Raw genomic sequence first — 20,609 nt, forward strand, 5'->3', positions numbered from 1 at the left:
GGCGGGTTGCAACCATAAAATTACCTAAAACTTAATCGCAATTCATTATTTATTCGGCAAATAACGTTTCCATCAGTGTTTATCGCATAGCCGTATATCTATCAAGATTAAATCCGATGAGACCGAACGTATTTCCTTTGAATCGATATTTATGAAATTCAATTGAGTTTCCATAAGGCATTTTTCATTCAATATCACTTAATTCGGATAAAAATATGTGGCTGGAAACATAGCTATTGTCAGCATCATGTTAATCTGGATTTGCAGACATAGCTCCAAGCAAATAGGTCACAGCCTCGTTATGAGGCGAGGTTAGTCTGTGAAAACAAAATGTACGGTTAAGATCAGTCTATTAACGTATCTATTCCCTTATACAGCAGAAAGAAAGCATATTCTCTAAATGTTACCCTTGCTCCGGTTCTTAGCGCCTACAATGTGTCTCCAAGTTGTGAAGACAGCGTACTGCTTCCTGTAAATTACAAGACCAAAAAAACACTTTTATAAAGCAACTTACACTGGCCCCGCTTATTAGCTATGCCTAATATACCCATGAATCACGCTGAAAGCAGCCAGGCACACAGCTGTGTTGCTCGCGTTTAACCCTTAGATGCATGACCTACCAATACCTACGCTCTTCCATGTGTGGGGTCAAAAACTACTTACTATTTAACAATACAATATCACACACACACACACAAACACACACACACACTGTGACAATCCAGTTGTCCCCTGTATTACTTCTCCTTCACACTTTCACTGTGGACATCAGAGGACTTTATAATTACATGTTCTGTAACTTCCGGCACATATTTTTAACTTTTGACTACATTCATTCATACAGTCATTTCTTTAACCTGTGTATATGACTCTGGTTGAACCATAATTATTTACTGTATATAAATAGCTGTTGACAGGCAGAGTAGTTCTGCTGGGCAAGGGCTGCCCTCTTGTGGTGGCTTGTGAAAGGACACCTGTGCTATTGACCTTCCTACTTTCTTGCCCTTTAGGTGAAACTTACAGCTGTGAGTAACTGTTGTAAAACTCTTTGTATAAATGAATGTACCTGTATTTACAGAAGCTTAGCAGTGCGAGGATGTTTCAGAGGAATGTCTAACTAGTATTAGTTCTGAATGTTTATGTTAAAACACTTAAACAGTGGCCATGGATTACAACAGGCCTACTGGGCAAAGGCCCAGGGGCCAAAAAAGTCAGGGGAGGCCCGTCTGACTATGTGGGTCAGCTACAAGGAAACAGGCTGTTTGATACGAGAGAGGTGAAGTTATGATCAGCTTGGAAAAAATCGCAAAGAGAAAAGATGCTCATCATTTTATTTTATCAGATCCAAAGATATTAAAAACTTCTAAACAAACATTAAACAAGACGTCACAGCAGAATGTGAACTACGCTCTTAAGAGTTTAACAACCTACACATGCAAGTCAAACTATGACACGCAGAGTTAGGGATAAAGTTAGAAAGTCCGAGACCTACACTACTAACAACAACATGTGGAGTTCCACACAGAAGTGTTCTGGGTCCTCCACTGTTTTTGATCTACAGATGACTCTAAACATTTGAGCTTCTTTTAGATCAGTTCAGAAGTGATGTTCTGTTGTGACAGCTGTGATGAAATCTTCCAATCCTTCCTCAGCCTGGGTGGGTGGGGTCGTCACCACGGAGATGGGCAGGTAATTCCCTAGAGTCAACGCAGGTTAGAAAAATAAGCTCTGTTAACGACAACTGTCAATCATCTACACCAGAGAGGTAGTACAAGATTGATTGTAAGGTCAGTGAATGATTCAGAGTGTTACCTGTGGCTCTGTCTTGATATAAAGACACCATGATGAAAGTAGAGATGCAGTACGGACAGAACACCACCAGGTGGACGACTAGTCTTAACAGAAGGTGGAGGCGGTCTGAGGCCGAGGGCAGAGCTGCAGAGGTTTGTGGGCCTGTGGTCTTTGGTTTCCCTGTAGAGAGAATCAGCTGTCAGGTGAATATCTGGATGAATGAACTCCTGAAATCAAAGGTAACCTCCTCACCTGTGACAGAGACCCAGCTGGGTGGAGACTCTCCAACACTGCTGATGTTGCACCTGTAGAGGCCTTCATCAGACCTGGAAACATGGTGGATGGTCATGTGACCTGCAGGCTCAGTCCTGATGAAGGATCCATCTTTATAGAAATCAGCTGGGAGGTTGGAGGAGTTCTTTGTTGTACAGGTCAGAGTGAGGTCTTCTCCCTCCATCACAGGGAGGACAGGACTCTGCAGGATCACTGGTCCACCTCAACACAGAGACAAACTACAGCATGTCATCCATTCACACACAGCTTCATCAATACTGACTCCACAGTCTGATCTTACCAGTGACAGTGATGGTGGTGACGTTACTGGTTGCTCCCTCTCTGGACTCACACCAGTAAACTCCACCGTCCCATTGAACCATGTAGCCAATTTTACAGGAGGAACCGGCAGGATTTCCCCAGCCATCTCCACAGCGAGTCTTGGTGTCTCTGGATGTGTTCCTCCTCAGAGTCCATCCAGCAGAGCTGTCGTCCTCCTCACAGCTCAGAGAGACAGACTGTCCTTTAAACAGTTGAGAGCTGCTGGAACTCACAGTCAGAGAGGCTGGAAAGAAAGAGGAAGTGGTGGTTTAAAAAAACTAGTTTTTTAATCTTGTTATTGATTTTAGTACTTAGTGTTTCAAGTCAACTTGGCACATCATTTAAATATTGTATATACCATTGTTTGTAACTGGTGTTTTGTATTGTCCCAAACAGGTCTTTCTTAAGGCACTGACACACCACCCCGATTATCGGCCGTTGGACAGTCTGGCGAGGTCGGTAACTCAAGTCTGTTTGGTGTGTTCTGTGCTGACGTCAGTCAGACGAGCCGTCAGCTTTAATTTGGGTCCGATTTGACTTGTTGAATCGGCCGGTCGGACTCAGTGACCAATCTGATTGGTGGAGTGCTAGCCCTTGACTAGTGAATGAGTGCACTTATGTTTCAAATACTTACCGGAAATGACGACCAGGATGAGCGTGACGAACGCCTCTCAAAATCTGACGAAAATATTTCAGACTGACCTTTGTCGATCAAAAACACAGACGGATTCAGCAACAGCACAGCCTATTTCTAGCTTAAAATGTTTTCAGAAAAACGTTTTGGTGAACTATTTTCCTGAAATATGTATGTAGATCATATTCCGAACGAGCCGCCATTATGGTCGGCTTTGAAATTCGGGAGAAGCCAGACCCGCGTGATGCGTTCGTCATTTCCAGTTTTCATTTTTTGACCAACAATACAGATTAGCGTAGCCTGCTGTTATGGAGACGTTTTACGGCTCGCGCACGCGCAGAACGTACGCTCAAGTCAAGGTCACTTCGATGTGTTCCGAGGCACTTTTTGGACCTTGGGGAGCCGACTGATCAGTCCGACTGCCTTTTTTGACGGTCAACCATCTGGTTGGTGTGTCAGAACCTTTAAGAATGAGATCCTGATTACCTGAATAAATAAAGGTTACGTAAAATTAAAAATGTTTGATGTACCCCTCACTGCTGTAAAGAGATAACATAGGCACAGGCTAATTATTGCTAACTAGAATGCTAGTTAGCAATAATTGTGAGCGTCTCCTAACTGTACGGTAATTGATCTACTGTGCGACAGAAAGTCGTGTGGGTATGACAAAAACGTCTGCCACAGAGTCATAACGTGAGATACAAGGTAATGGGGCCTTTGATACATTGTCGTGTTTCTTTAGAAACAAACAATGGACAAATAAAGTCTTTAAACGCTTCAGATGTAAAGTTATTTGCTGTCAAAGTGGCACCAAAATGAATGGCAGTCAATGGAATGCTAAAGGAAGGTGATGGCTTGCTAGCCTTGAATCGTCCCATAGGAGCACGCTTTCCAGATGCTCGCTTACCCCCTTGCCAAAAAAGGGGAAATTTATTTATTTAGTTAAATAAAAATAAAAATAAAAATGTTTAATGTACCCCTCACTGCTTCGGCCACGGTTTGTATACAAAAAGAGCGAAGGTTCACACTGTCTGGGACACTGAATTAATCATCTCATCTCTCTACACTTGCAATCATTGAAGCTTGGTCCCGGGACCAATATCTTAATCCCATTGTGTGCAATGTTTATTTTTTTATTTTTATCTTTCTCGTTTTCTACTTTCACCAACAACAAGTATCTCTACACTAAAGCAAAGTGATGTGGTTAATGATATCTGGTATTCTGGGGGAGTTTCTGTATGTGCATGACTGGGTACAGGCCGGCGGATGTAGATGTAGGTGAGATGTATCGTTGTTTATGTGCAGGTTTGATAAATACCAACATTTTTGTTCATACAAACGGTTGACAACTTGGTCTACATATGCTTTAATTAATGAGGCCTCTGGCTTTTCAGTGATAAACTGCTCAATAAACCTCTATTGGAACATTCACAATAGCCCTTTACACATTCTAAAAGTACTGTAAACACAACCTTTTCTATCTAAAAAAAAGTAGACTGACCTTGGTTTGTTGGGAAGCTCAGCAGTGAGATCAGAACTTAAGAGATAAGACATTCAGGTTAGTTTCAGTTTTGTTCAGTTCAAAGTTTAAATAATAAATAAAAAGAACACGCTTTACAGGTATTAAAATCATTTACACTTACTGTACTTTCAAAATGGCACCCATAATTTTAACATTTCAGGAGGATTTTGTAAGCCAAACATTGCTGTAAAAACCAGACTATAGATTTCTCAGTTTTCGTTGTATTTCTTTCAGCTGATGTTTTTAAGAAACATACAAAGCGTTTACTTACAGAGCAGCCAGAGTAGAGTTGGTTTCTCCATCCTGACAGTTGGCCAAATGATGTCTGCACTTTGTTCACTTAGTCGCATCAAGTAAACCCTCCTTGTTCTGCACCTGGCACTGTCATTTCCGAGAAGCAGACTCGGCCAAAGTTGAATACTTTAGTTGCACATGCAAGCAAACTGTCATGCATGCAATACATGCGTATACATACATACATATACCTGCATCCTGCATAACATGAAAATGTGTACGAGTATAACAGTATTGTGCACAAGTATGTAATGTAACTAAAGAATATATGTATATCCAAGTGAAGTACTGAATTTGGCCAATGCAGCTTCTTATAATCTTGAAAAAAAAAAAACTCAAAGAACTCTTTGTAGGTGCAGTTTGGAGGAAGTCAGAGGTGAAAGACTTAAATAGACCGCATAGCTGCACACTATGACACTACACACCAATAATCAACCAGAGACCTGTACTACGAATCCAGATCAACATGCCCTGGATTGATTTCAGTTACCCGGCTTCATCTAACCTAACATCCGCGGTCCCGCATAACCTGTGTCAGGACGGTGGTTAACAACTAATTAATATTTTACATAAGAAGAGCAAACTATAATTCTACATAAATATGAAGAACACAGACACGGTTTTACAGGCAAAACACAGAAAGAAAAGCTGGCAAACAAAATAGCCGACGCTGTAAATTTCATGAATCACAACTCTTATCAATATCACTTCCCCATCAGTCAGGCAGAAGATCTGACCATAATTACGCCTGTGCTTTCCATAAACTGTCGTTGCTTTAGCCAATTATATTATCAGTTGCAACCCTAGCAGTGGTAGGTGATCGTGGGGGAAAATAAAAAATATAAAAACATCATTCAAACCGATGTGTCACATTGGCAACACACGGCTCAAGAAGCCGACAAATAGCATACATACGGAACTCCCTCCGCTGAAAATCTATATCGTTCATAAAAATACCCATCAGGGAATGTTAATGGGGTTGTCGGTCTCTAAATGTTTGAACTCTTACGAGCGCACCTCTCTCTCTCCGCACAGCGAGCTCCACCGGATCTTCTAAGAACGGGGATGCCGTTATCAATCAAGTATTGATTGGTCAGTCGGCAGTGCTTTGACACCGGCTGAGCTCTAATCTCCAACATATCCTGCTCCCTAGCTACTTATGCACCTCCTCTGCGCGATGGTGCCGCTGTGTTTTAATGTGCTGGGTAATGTCATTTTTCCTGCAGTGCACTACATGAAAAAACAAAAAGCGTGAAGGTTGTCGATATGACTAGGTAAGATGCATGTCAATTGTTATGCCCAACACTGCCTTTGCTCGCTTTCGGGTCTGAACTTTTCGCAGAGATCAACTGGGTTATGGGTTGCCAGGTTGAGGTGACAAACAGGTTGACAATTGTATATGGTGTGTAGATTGTTTGAATAGAATGCGTTTCATTCAAGATCTGACAACTGGTCAACATTAGACAAATATATTGGTCCGATTATTTATAAAGGAGTTCGGGCCATGCAAATTACAGGAGTTTCCCAGGAGAAATAACAAACCGGGAGGGGTCCGGGAGATAGGGCTAAAAAACAGGAAAAATCCAGGAAAAACGGGAGTGTTGGCAGGTGATTTAACCCGGTAACAAGTGCTCCACCGTCGTAATACCCAAAACCCTGGGTTGACCCTGAAGTTACCTCGTTAACCCAAATCTTGCTTGGTAATACAGGCCTCTGGTTCATTGCCAAATAGGTTTCACAACAAGGAGTTTGGCTTGGTCTGGTCAACATATGAATATGAATATGAAGATTAGGCCAGCACAGGTCCTGGAGGGTCATCCCCCACCAGAGAGAAGTCCAATGAGGGGGGTGTCATCGGCAACCTTTTGCAGCTCGACTGACTGGTGTAGCTGTTGGTGAACAATTTAAAAACGAAGGATCCTAATCAATAAGTGCTGTGCAATTGATCAAAAATTCTTATCGATATTACGATTTTGGCTGAATTAAATAAACGTTTCCACAGAAGAAGTATGAAGATACATTTCACAGTTCAAGGTGTGATTTGTTTAACTGTTTCACTGTTTTTTTATTTAAAAAAATGCAAACTCTTTCCAAAGGTCAATGAGTAACTGTGTTTGATAATCCTGATTTCAATATTGACCAAAATAATCCTGATTATGATTTTTCTTCGTGATCGAGCAGCCCTATAATTAATTCAGCAGAACCAGAGATGTTGTCTTTTTAATTCTATACATTCTTCTTCCTTGTCAATACCCTGCGCCTACATTACCCACAATGCAGTGGTAGGGTGTCCTGGAGGCGATATTACGACTCCCACTATGGCCATGCCAAGACCTGCCCTTCAATAGCATTTATTGGACAGGTGTCCATGCTTGTGCAAGGTAACGTAACATGTACAATGTACATACACATGCATGTATACACACACACACACACACACACACACACACACACACACACACACACACACACACACATCCCTTAAACAAGAGATCAAGCTAACAGTCACACTCATTAACCATCTCATTATAAATAACTCACAATCTAAAACCAGTTCGCACAGAACAAACATTTTTATAGAGAAAACATTTATAAAACACAATAGGAACATTTTAAACAGTGTAAGAATCATAAAATACTTATACAGTTAACTTTCCCAAATTCAATCTTTCATTTGTACGCCACATAGATGCCTCTGCATGTACTTTTATAAAAGAGGATTTATTTTTAATCAACAGCATATTCAGGGGTGACTCCTTCCAGTTTGTTAAGTCTCGGGGCAGATCAGCCCACAGTTTCTACCTCTATGCTGGGACAGCCTGTTGTTCTTGTGAAGGGTTCACATCTCAGCCAAATACACCAGGGCCTTAAAAACAAGTGGGGATGTGAGTGGGAATGAGATGCTCATTGTAAAAATGTGTCAGGATGAAAGCATCACATCAGTTGAGTCAGACAGCCAGCAGGTGGCAGCACAGCACCTTCTATTTCTTTACACATGCTCAGTGACAACTACAGTATGACAACATCTAAGGAAAATATCATTATTAATCCATCACAATCAACGATGTTCATCTCTGTGATTATAAAGTAACAAGAGACTAACTGAGCTGCTAACGGCAGGAGGAGAAACCACGCAGCTGCTACACCACCCTACACGCGGAAATGCAGGTTAATGACCAACTTCTACGGCCCCCAACCTCAGACCCCCTCCACCTTGAGTTCAGACTGGTCTGGTCTACCACCTGGTGGGGTTCTGTCAGTGCTGCATCTCCACTGTCCTCACAGGAAACACTCTGAATCACTGACCTTACAAACACTCAGCACATGATTTGCCTCCAAAAGCTCCAGTGAGCATGCTCCCACAATGCTTTCTAACTGAAGAACACAGACTGATTTTTAGGCTTTAAAACATTTCCACATTACTGTCAGCCGACGTGAGTCTAAATGCTCAAAGACAAAATAAGGCAGATTCATACAGAGAATTAATCACTTTTCTTTACTCAACAAAAGATTTAATCTTTCATCTGTACGCCACATAGATGCCTCTGCATCAGGGCTGGACTGGGACAAAAAATCGGCCCTGGCATTTTTGGCCCAGGCGGCCCACACCCACCGTGATTGGTCAGACACATTCCCTGCAGACAGTCCTCTTAAAATATGCGTACATTCTATGATATGAGTTGCCTAGTGTTCAGCGTTCATGTGATCGTTTTGGATCCTTCAAGAGGGGTCTCAAGACTTATCTGTTCATCTTACACTTAAATAATTAATTCATTCTTAGAGTTATGATTTGCATATTTATGGTAATTTTATTATTTTTTATTATTTATTATTGTTTTAATTTATATTTGATGCTGTATAGCCATTACTTATATGTAAAGTGGTAACATTACGGTTTGAAGGAAATAAAAAGCATTAATAAAATTGTGAACTATTAATGTAAGCTATGTTTTATAGAAGCTTCTTTCAGAGCCGGTGTGGGTAAATGTCCAGAGAAAAATACAAAATATTCAGTAGTTGATAACGCAAATAAATAACCTTACAAATTAAATATAAAACCACAATCTTGCTCAGATATTCGGCATTATAATAATGTTTCCCATGGCAAAAAACAACAATGCTTCGTGCAGATAGTTGCAACACAGTAAGCCTCTTGTAACTGCGTTTAGTGCCATAACTAATGTAATGTTACGGCTCAACAAGTTTGCATTATTAACCTATTCCCTCTCGGCTGTATCACCCAGAAATTAAATATTGACGAAAAAGTGACGTTGTTTTTGCCCCAAAGGATTTGATTAGTGAAAGGAGCTTTTGAATTCGATATCAAGCTGAAGTTGGGAACAAACTGTCCCGGGTTTTCCCTGCAGCATTAAGACTCTATGAGTATGTTGCTGCTACGCCGTTGAAATATCACAAGACAACATGTATTCTATGGTATTTTATGAAGTCTTCTGCATGCAGTGTCCTGTACTTTATCTACTGACTGCTGCAATGTTGTCAAATGTGATCATTTACCCCAAATATATAGGCTACTGTAGGTCGTTGTTCAAATGTCACTGTTAAACAGCTAACCTATACCAGTTAAACTATCTGCACAATATGCCTCTTTACACTGTTGATATCTCCTGAAAATATAATTTCTTATTACATTATTATGTTATGAAGAGAGACCCCTTCATGACCCTGGCATGATTCTACATAGCTGGCTAACCCAAGAATCTGTCTCTGTGGTGCCGCCCTAAGCAGTTTGTCTGCAAGTAAACAAGATTATGAAACGTTAGAGGGGATCAGTTCCAACATGTCATTTTATTTGAACACAAAACATATTATTTCACAGTTCTTCTGGGAAAGACACACCCATGAAGCTAAAACTAAAACACCCACACAGTCAGACACACCTACATCGAACATAATAAAGTCTCAAGTGGCAATAAATAAATAAAGATGATCTGAGAGCTGATTCCATCTGTGTTCAGTCCAAATGCTCCACAGAGAGAGAGAGAGAGAAGAGGAGAATGAAGTCATGAAGGAGACGACTGGATGCTTTTACTATTATTATAATTATTTTTAGTCAGTTGTCAGAATCTGACTCTCAATATGTTACACACAGCCTACAGGCAGACAGAAACAGACATGAAGCTGAACACAGAGAGATCACCAAACGCATTAATAAGTAGTATGACCCACAGAATAGCTGCATAGGCCTATGTAAAAATAAATAAAAAGTACAGCATCGTGAGATGAGAGAAAATAAGAAACTTTATTGTCCTGCGCCAAGAACAGCTGCACACAAACACATACACCGGCCATCAATAGACAGCACAATACAGGACAACATAGAACACAACAGCAATGCACACAAGCAAGAAAGGAAACACAGATCATCCACATAGTTGAGAGGATATTGCAAAGGCCCTGATCATTTTGTTTAATCATGTTATTAATTTGTTTCCTTGTAGGATGAGGGACGATACAATTACTGTGTTTTTTTGTGTTTTTATTGTAATTCAATTCAAGTCAAATGGGGGGTTTTTATATACATAAGTGGAAACAGTTAAGATAAAATAGTTGTCTTCCAGAACTACTTCTACAATTTAATTTTATAGTGAGCATTTTTCCAGTTAGTCTTTAAACTGATAATAGGCTGATTATTATTTCCAAATTATAGGGGATGAAAAATAGTCAGTATTGCAGATCCTGATGAAATATGGGCTAAATGTGAACATTGAAAAACTTTCACTTTTGAACTGGTTTATCTTCTTCAGTTCAGTGTTTTTAGATTAGATTAGATTAGATTAGATAATACTTTATTTATCCCACAATGGGGAAATTCACTTATTACAGCAGCAGTTTTTCCACAATAAAAACAGACCAACAAACAACCGAACAAACAGGCAAACAACAGACAATGTGCAAAAAAAAAAAAAAAAAAAAAAAAAAAGAATTGGTTCGCAGCCAGCGGGAACGCGTCACTCCAAAATGTAAGTGTGTTTTTTCCTTTTTCATAATCTGATACAAATACAAATAATCAAAGTTCCACCACTCAGGACATGAGAGAGAGAGAGATAGAGAGATGTAGAGAGAGAGAGAGAGAGAGAGAGAGATTTAGTAAGTAAGTGAAATCTTGTATCAATTCAATTCAATTCAATTTTATTTGTAGTATCAAATCATAACAAGAGTTATCTCAGGACACTTTACAGATAGAGTAGGTCTAGACCACATTCTATAAAAAATCTAAATTACAGCGTATAATATACATTTTGTTTGATTAGGAACAAGACAAAATGGTTAATGATAATAATTTCAATCAAAACAGGTCACAAGATAAATAAAGCTGTGATCATCACACAAGAGTCCTATTTATACAACAAATATGTAACGGAAAACATAACCAGTCAGCGGACCAGGCCACCTTTAGAATGAGCTGTTAACATAATAAACATAAAATTAACTCAGATTTCTATGCTCGAACCAGAAAGACACGGTTCCCAAAACTCTAATTTTACAAAACCTACATTGTAATATGCAACGTCTTAACTACTTTACAAAAACAAAGTTCTTTCATTTGTCCTTACCCTTGTTTTTTAAAACATAGATTAGTGGTATTGAAGACTGCCGGTAAACAGGGTAGCTGTGTTTATGTTGATGGACAACACATGAAGTTGATGTCCTGAAATATTAATCAATACATTAACAATTCAGAAGGATGTTCTCATTCTTTAAAATCATAACTCTCGTGCTACTGCTGGGAAAATGATACCGGGGACTTCCCTAGTCATGTGAGACCTTGTCATTACGCCCACAACCACAGTCACAAAGGAGACAGTCATACCTATAACAGGCTTTATGTAGATCATATTTAGTGTTGAGTTCAGATCAGTCTGACAGAAACAGCCAGATAAAAACCTGAACTCTAAATTTGTAGTTTGAGTCTTCTACAGATATAATAACATATAATATTAATATCTCTTTCACACCAATGACCAAATTCGGACCAGGGTTATCTGACTCAGGGTCAATCCTTTTGTCAATTTAAAACAAAGCCAGTTATCACGGGTCACAATGAAAGACTGTACAAATGGTCTGAAAAGTGAAGCGAAAGCTGAAGCTCCTTAACCCCACAGTCACATTAGCTACAAAAGAGAGCGACATGCACTCGCTTGTGGGCACTCCTGGGCGTGCCTAGCCTACTCCTGGTTGCTTGGCAACAGTAAACAGAAATTCTCCGGTGCTAGCTTCAAGCACGTCTTAAAAGTTACTTCAGAGGTATTGTTAAGTCACAAGAACGATATTTTTGGATTTAAAAGTATTTATTTCTCGATAAAAGTAACAAAATATATGAGATAAAATGCCAAACTTATCAGATATATAGAGAAATACGATGTCCTGAAGCGTTTTCTGCCATCTTGAATTATTTTCTTCTACTCGAGCCACTGACGTACGTCACGCTGCCCTCACGCTCCGATTGGCTGTCGCTTTGTCGCATCGCTCAGCATTTGCATAAAATAAACTTCTTGTCTATTTTGGCCCCGCCTTGCTCGTGGCAGCAGCGAGATCGTCGCTTGTCGCTGGCAAACGGCCACTCCCGTTGAAAATGAATGGTCGCCTGTCGCTTTGTCTCTGTCTCTTGTAGCTAATGTGACTGTGGGGTTAAGCTGCATTCTCTCTAGCTTCCAGCAGGGTGAGACTCCTTAAAGCTGCGTTCTCTCTAACTTCCAGCAGGGGGAGACTCCTTAAAGCTATGTTCTCTCTAACTTCCAGCAGGGGGAGACTCCTTAAAGCTGCGTACTCTCTAACTTCCAGCAGGGTGAGACTCCTTAAAGCTGCGTACTCTCTAACTTCCAGCAGGGGGAGACTCCTTAAAGCTGCGTTCTCTCTAACTTCCAGCAGGGTGAGACTCCTTAAAGCTGCGTACTCTCTAACTTCCAGCAGGGGGAGACTCCTTAAAGCTATGTTCTCTCTAACTTCCAGCAGGGGGAGACTCCTTAAAGCTGCGTACTCTCTAACTTCCAGCAGGGGGAGACTCCTTAAAGCTGCGTACTCTCTAACTTCCAGCAGGGTGAGACTCCTTAAAGCTGCGTACTCTCTAACTTCCAGCAGGGGGAGACTCCTTAAAGCTACGTTCTCTCTAACTTCCAGCAGGGGGAGACTCCTTAAAGCTACGTTCTCTCTAACTTCCAGCAGGGGGAGACTCCTTAAAGCTGCGTTCTCTCTAACTTCCAGCAGGGTGAGACTCCTTAAAGCTGCGTACTCTCTAACTTCCAGCAGGGGGAGACTCCTTAAAGCTATGTTCTCTCTAACTTCCAGCAGGGGGAGACTCCTTAAAGCTGCGTTCTCTCTAACTTCCAGCAGGGGGAGACTCCTTAAAGCTGCATTCTCTCTAACGTCCAGCAGGGGGAGACTCCTTAAAGCTGCATTCTCTCTAACTTCCAGCAGGGGGGAGACTCCTTAAAGCTACGTTCTCTCTAACGTCCAGCAGGGGGAGACTCCTTAAAGCTACGTACTCTCTAACTTCCAGCAGGGGGAGACTCCTTAAAGCTGCGTTCTCTCTAACTTCCAGCAGGGTGAGACTCCTTAAAGCTGCGTTCTCTCTAACTTCCAGCAGGGTGAGACTCCTTAAAGCTGCATTCTCTCTAACTTCCAGCAGGGGGCTAGTTTCTATAGAAGTCTATGAGAAAATGAGCCTACTTGTAACTTGAGTTATTACCTCAGTAAACATTTTCATAATGAGTTTATGGTCCCAATCGCTAGTTTCAAGTCTTCTTCAACACAGCATGAAGTTCATTTGGTAAATGATGCTCCCATTTATTTGAAAACAGACAGCAGGGGATGCTTTCGAACCTGTCAATCAGGACAGAGGCTTAGCTATGCTAACCATGCTAACACTGTGGACATTAAAATAGATCTCAACTTGTTTTTGGCTGTTGTCCATGTTTTCATCTTAAACTTTGACTCTCTCACTGTGTGTTTTCACTTCAGCAAACTGGAACATTTTGGTCACCTAGAAATGTCTTGTTCAGCGTTCTGCCAAACAAGCTAGCTCGCTACTGTTAATGTTAGCTGGTAACTTAAGAGTAAGTCTGCAGATTATCAACTGGCTCTTAATGTAATGTTCATGCAGATGAACGGCGCCGCAGCATTCAGGTTAAACCATCCTGGTCTTTTGTATTCACATTGAAATCGAACCTTGTCCAACCCGTGTCGACCCATCTCTTGACCTGAGTCGAGAAGCCGAGTCGGTCAATGTGGGTTAACCAATTAAAACCTGTTTACTGTACTGGGCAATAAAGAGATTTTTGTTAATAAAGTGTTTCTGAACATCAATGACATTCATAACAGTGATAACTGAAATGGATATACAACACACCATGCAGTGCGTATACAAATATTTATTGCAAACAGACCTAAGTAGTACACAACATCTGCATCTGCACCACCGCCACCACCAAAGTGAACATAAAAGAACTATAATATATATATATATATATATATATATATATATATATATATATATGCATATGACTCTGTTGTCAAACCCCACAATACACACACTTGCAGATTGCATCTTGAAAGTGTGATCAATACTTGTCGCCTCTGGTGATGTAGCAGCCAGTTAGTGACAATGTATGATGACGTAACCGTAACCAAGTGGTCTCATTTCATAGCGGTATATTTTCACACCTAGTCGACGATCTCTCTATGTGTCAGAACCTTTAGTCTGTTTCTACCTGCCGACGCAGCAAGCACTCAAACCAGACATCCTGACTCAGACGGAAATTGTGGGGGAGGTGGAAAGCAAAAATATGCTTCCAGCTGCTTCAAAGCACATTCAACACCATTTGGTTGTCTGATTACTGTAAGGCATCACTCACTCTTGCTGGGACAAAGAATCCCCCCACCCTTAGCAGCCCTATAACTCTTTTTACAGTTAAAGATAAAAACAGCAATGACAACAACAAAAACAAAAAGAAAAATCCCACAAACTGACAGACCAACTACCAGCCAAGGATATCCACCAGTGTTTCCATCTGTGTGACCTGCAGAGTAGAAAGAGTTGTGAGGAATCGGTTGTCAGGTCAAGACTGTTTCCTCTTCAGTCTCAGACAATGTCAGACATTATCTGCTGACTCACAGCAGCTGTTTTCTACAAAGTCTCATCTTTAGAACACAAACATCACATAAACACAGATGCTCCACTCTACAAACTCACCTGAGATGGTCAGCGTGATGGTGTTGATGAGCTCTGGCTCATTTCCCCCCATGATTATGACTCGACACTCGTATATCCCATCATCGTTGATGCTGACGTTCTTCAGAACAACAGAAACATCTCCGTCTTTCATCTTTGAATCACTCAGGTTCACTCGACCACGATATGATGGATGCTGGACAATTTCGTACGGGCGTTTTTTCTCTGAAGAAGAAGACATACTCTGACCCAAGGTCAGTTCTGCTCCACACTATCACTTTGATGTCAGCATCTCTGAGACACTGACAGTGAAGAGGGATGTCCTGTCCAGTCTTTGTGTCTGAAAAAACAGAAACCATCCAGAGAAAAGCAGGAAGCAAAAGTCAGTCATATAGTTTTATTGTGAGCAGTTCCTTTTTCAAACTGATCCAAGGTTGTTCACATCAAACTGACCTGACAACAGTAGTTACACCAGATATATAAAACACAGCATTTCAGGTTGTGTTTCACATGGACACATTTTACACATCTTACGTGGTAATGTGAGAATATGTTTTTAATTTGTACATAACAGAAATAAAACAAGAAAAGAAATATACATATTTGCATATTTGGAAGAGCATTGTTATGAAGCTGCTGTGATAACCACTAGATGACACTGTACAATGTGAGCATGTCAAATCAAAGAGTTTATTCGGGAACAAGAGTTTTATTATTCTGGATCAATGGAAGTACATTTCCAGGACAAAACCTGACATCCAGATTTCCCTCACCTCCATTTTCTTCAGGAAACAACAACAACCTTCGAGCTAGTGAGCTACACACTGAAAATGTCAAGTTTAGAAGAACATTTGGACCGTGGAACAAGGCAGGCCTGCTTGGTTCTTTTCGGGGAATGATTGTAAAGATTTGGGCTGTTTATGGCATTTCCTCTCTAACTGGGACATTTTGGGAGTGATTGGAGGGGTTGGTAAGAGCCAATGTGGTTTAACCATGTATCAGCAAATTTAAATAGCCCACATTACTGTATTGTGTCAACAGTTAACTTTATTTCATATTATATGTGGCGTTTTCTTTTGCGTGGGTGCAAATGTTCCACCAAAACAAGTTCCTTCCTGAGACTATTTAGCAGAGCCACCGTCGCTGCGTCCCAAACTTAGCGCCGCCCAAGACGATTGCGATTGGTTTACAGAAATGCAAACATTTCCCCCAGAATGCATTTGTGGTGTAGCCAGACCTTACTGCACAACACTGTGGATATAGAGCTGGCAATGAGAGACTAAGATGTTATTGTCTTCTCTCTAGTGAGGTGAGGATGAAAAATGTCCATCTGTCATCACTGATGAAGCCAAAACAATGAAAGGCCCGTCGCGACAAGGCAAGCAAACCAAGCAATTGCTTGGGACCCCGAGCTGGCCTGGGGCCCCAAGACAACGACTGGTTAAGAATAAAAGGCAACGACAAACTGTGTGAGCGCCCCTTTGATAGTCAATGCAGTAAAGTGCAATGACACTGTTATCGGGATCCCCTCAAGGGGCCCCTCTCGTGATCTCTGCTTCCGGCTAAATACAAAACCTCCTCGGTCGGCAGTCATCATGAAGCGGAATTATGCTTCAGGAAGCCAGAAAAGGAAGAAGAAAAAGGAAGAGGAGGATAAGAAAAAACAAGATAGTGGTAAGTGATAAATTACACTGGATAAAATGGAGCTGGAACAACAAAGTTACAGCACCTTATATAAATCCCTGACAAGACAAAGTGGATAACAGGTCATTCTTTCCTTGAGCAAGGAAGTTAACTAAGTTACCTAAATCTACCAGGTGTACTCATTATGGCAGCACCATGCACCAGGAGCAGGACTGGGCGGGCACCCCTGCTCTAGACCTTTAAAGGAGTATTTTCTAACATCAACACATAATGGACCACAGTGGTCTGTCTTCTCTCTTATTCTTTGCTTCCTTTCCTGCCTTCTTTGCAGTATATGGGCAGTGCCCTTCTTTAAGCCAGGGCAGCACAAAAGGCTTAGGGTCGAACATCTCCAATGGGGGTGCATTAATGTTGACAAACAAGACAGCTGAGAGACTTCTGACTCTCAGGCGATTTCTTGTCTTACTGGCTGTATCATTCATGGCAGAAAACCCTCATTCACACTCTGCTGAAGTTGCTAGATATGTTTGGCTTGCAACTATCAATCTTCTTAAGGTCTTCCCACTTTGACCCTCTTGCAGTTTCCAGGAACGGAAATCTTCAACAGCCTCTCTGGCTGGTTCACCCAGATCCTTTGCAAGTTCATATATCTCGTCCTCCCCATACAAGATCAGTTCATCTCTTGTTTTGGGCCAGTTGTGAGGGTCTAATGGCTGATTGACCTTCTCTGTGCTTTCCTTCAGGGCTACTCCCTTAAAGGTTCCCTCCATCAAAGATTCTTTTGCTTCTCTCATTGACATTCCCCCTTGTGTCTTCATGGCATCCAAAACCTCCATTGTCAGTCTAATGTCCCGGCTGGCATCTGTTGGGGAGGTAGTCCTCTTCTGAAATGTATGTATAAAAGAGATAGTTAGATTTCTGTGGCATGAAGTATCAATCTAACCATAAATGCACACTACAATCTATAGCTTTTAGGGGTGTAACGATACCCTCATGTCACGATTCGATACATATCACGATACTGAACTCACAATAAGATATTATTGCGATACTCCCAAGACATATGATAAAAGGTTAACAGAAAATGTACTGTTGATTAAAATGTTAACTTTGATATTACATTGTGGGTTTAAATTTGGACTTGGTGCTTGTAACTCAAGGACAATGGTGACACCAGAATATAAATATTCATGATTCTGAAGCTGAAAATACTGAATTATTTTAGATGATTATGCTTATCATTCTGGTAACATAAGACGTTTGGCATTATCAGGACCCACAAATATTCCCTCATTGCATTATTATACATTATAATCAACATTAAATAGTAGTTTAATGTAGTACTGACACTTAACACACAGTAATTATTATTTTGGTTGAACTATTCACTATACATATTGTCACTATCCACGATAGGTATTTTAGCATTTTTTTATTGCGATATATTGTGGCACAATATATTGTTACACCCCTAACAGCTTTATTAAACCACCACAGAACGAACCCATGTTATACTGTACAAAAGATGAATAGGTACTCACTTGCAGTTTCAGTGAAAGACTTTTAAGTTCCTGAAGCACATCTCTCATGGTGGCTAGGTCTGTAACAAAGCCTGTGCTGGTCAGTCTGTTCAGCATCCCAGTGTACTTCTTTCGCTCAGCATCAGTGTACGTGCGATCTTCGGATGCTGCTCTCATCTGCTGTGCAAGAGCTGGGAAATCCTTCCAGACTGCCTGCCTGCACTGTGCTGTAACTGCTGGCAACCCAGCGGATGGTAAATATTTTCCTGATTTTTGGCAGGCTGATATGGACCGCAGAGGCAGCTTCAGACAAGAGCCGTGCATTCTTTGTAGATCGGTGATAGTTGTGTACAACTTTGATATAAAATGTTCAAAGTGGTTACATCCTGTCACACATTTTAGGGAATCGTGAACTGCCAGCTCTAGTTTATGTGCAAGGCAATGCACACTCTTAAGTGAAGGGAAATCTTTCTTTAACCTTACAATGAGGCCACTGTCTTTTCCTGTCATCACTGCTGCTCCATCTGTGGCGATACTGATGAGATGATTCTTCAAATACTCATCATCCAGTTTTGCCATCATCAAACTGTTCTTAAGTGCCTTATTAAACATGTTCTGCTGTTGTTCAGTCATCAAGTTCAACAAGATCAAGGAATATGTTCTCCACATCCCCTCTACCTGTGACATCTGCTCTTACATAAATGACCAGATAACTAATGCCATATGCACTGCTTTCATCTACTGTAATACTAAGGAGAGACCCGTTGTTCTTTATTTTAGATATCACCATTTTTTTCATCTTAACAGCCACATGTTCTATCATGTTAATAAAGGCGTGATCTGACCTGTGCAATTGGCCCATTTGTGCACCATTTGTTTCCTGCAAAGAAACCAAGCAGCTCATTTTTGTAAATGCCGGCCTCTCCTTTGCCAAATAATATGCAGTTCTTATAGCATTGGCAGTTTCTTCAAATAGAGAAGCAGTAACTGTTGCAGCCATGTTCGGAAGGACTTCTTTCTCTCTCTGTTTCGCTATACATAAAGCTTTTTGATGGGCTAAACTGTCTCTATGTTTATAGATCTTCTTGCGCATAGCCCGAATATTAGATCCTCCCACACCACCACTAATCCACTCCTCTGCCATCTGAACACCCTTCTGTGTTGTAAATATTCGCTTTGCCTCCTTGCAGGCTGTGCATCCTAATTTGTTATCTTTCACAAATAACCAAGGATACTGATCCGACCATTGTTTAAACTGGGCTGGGCTGAGCTGGGCCGTACGTGGCTGGGTTGGGCTGTGCTTGGCTGCACTGTGCTGCGCTGCACTGATCTGGGCTTGGCTGTGCTTGGCTGCACTGCGTTGTGCTTGGCTGCACTGTGCTGGGCTGTGCTGAGCTGTGCTGGTCTGCGCTGGTCTGCGCTTGGCTGCACTGCGCTGTGATGCGCTGAGCTGGGCTGCATTGTGCTGGACTTGGCTGCACTGTGCTGAGCTGTGCTTTGCTGCACTGCGCTGTGCAATTATTTTTAATGTTAAAAATATTTGTCGGGAACCCCCCAAAATCTAAAAATAAATTCTTATAGGGGGTCCCTAATGACTTATGGGGGGTCCGGGATAAGGAAGACGCAGATCTGTTCCAGAATCAGTGTTTATCGTATTTAATGACATGACATTGCTATAGCTTTGTAATAGGTTTTGATGAAAGTGGCATAACGTTAGCATGCTATACTAACTATTCCACAGTGATAATCTATTTACCAAATAGGGGTTAGGAAAACCACACAATAAATTAGCTTGGGATGTTTTTAAGCATTAGTAACCCTTAACAAAGTGTTAGGAATATCTGGTCCGTCTATCTATGTACTGTTTATAGATGTCTTAAAAAATGGTTTCTTAAAGGTTTACAAAAAATGTTTAATCATTACCCGATACCTAATATATTATATGATAGATATAATCTGTGTTACAATAAACTGTTAATTCACAGCACTAATAATAATTAGCAAACATTTAATTATAATTTCATTGTTTGTTAACAGTAAAAAGACTGTTTGCTAACAGTTAAATGACAATTAACTAAAGATTAATTAACTACCAATTTACCATCTATTAATGATTGTTATTATAAAGTGTTACCATCATTTCTTTCTCCCTCAAGGTGCTTTGCTTAAATTTCTCAGCCCTCAGGCTCTTCCTAAGGATACCTTCACTGATGAAGGTAGAGTGAATTTCTCTCACTGAGCTGAGCTGTTACTAGTGACCTCTTTCAATATGCTAACAGTGAAATGGTAAAACATACTTCACAGGTAATTTCAGATTTTTTTTTTCAATTATTTTTCCAGCTACACCATCAACTTCATCCTCAACATCAACAGATACATCACTTCTCAGTGCTAATGTTTCCTCTATAGCACAAGGTACCA

At 40.8% G+C, this 20,609-nt stretch overlaps 1 protein-coding gene across 1 annotated transcript; it reads right to left on the minus strand.

The window, feature by feature from the left end:
* Positions 1–1,596: 1,596 nt before the first annotated feature.
* Positions 1,597–2,447, minus strand: LOC114546151 (low affinity immunoglobulin gamma Fc region receptor II-b-like). The gene is made up of 4 exons (XM_028564819.1): positions 2,366–2,447; positions 2,044–2,286; positions 1,813–1,971; positions 1,597–1,697 (listed from the first exon to the last, which is right to left on the minus strand). The coding sequence occupies exons 1-4, from the start codon at positions 2,445–2,447 to the stop codon at positions 1,597–1,599; spliced, it is 585 nt and encodes a 194-aa protein (XP_028420620.1).
* Between the last annotated feature and the right edge of the window lie 18,162 nt (positions 2,448–20,609).

Source organism: Perca flavescens, chromosome 19, assembly GCF_004354835.1.
Source record: "Perca flavescens isolate YP-PL-M2 chromosome 19, PFLA_1.0, whole genome shotgun sequence".
NCBI lineage: Eukaryota > Metazoa > Chordata > Actinopteri > Perciformes > Percidae > Perca > Perca flavescens.

Coding starts and splice junctions, on each gene's coding strand:
- LOC114546151 (XM_028564819.1), bottom strand. CDS start 2,447: ATGGTTCAATGGGACGGTGGAGTTTACTGGTGTGAGTCCAGAGAGGGA. Junction 2,287..2,365: donor CACCACCATCACTGTCACTG/GTAAGATCAGAC, acceptor CTCTGTGTTGAG/GTGGACCAGTGATCCTGCAG. Junction 1,972..2,043: donor CAGCTGGGTCTCTGTCACAG/GTGAGGAGGTTA, acceptor TTCTCTCTACAG/GGAAACCAAAGACCACAGGC.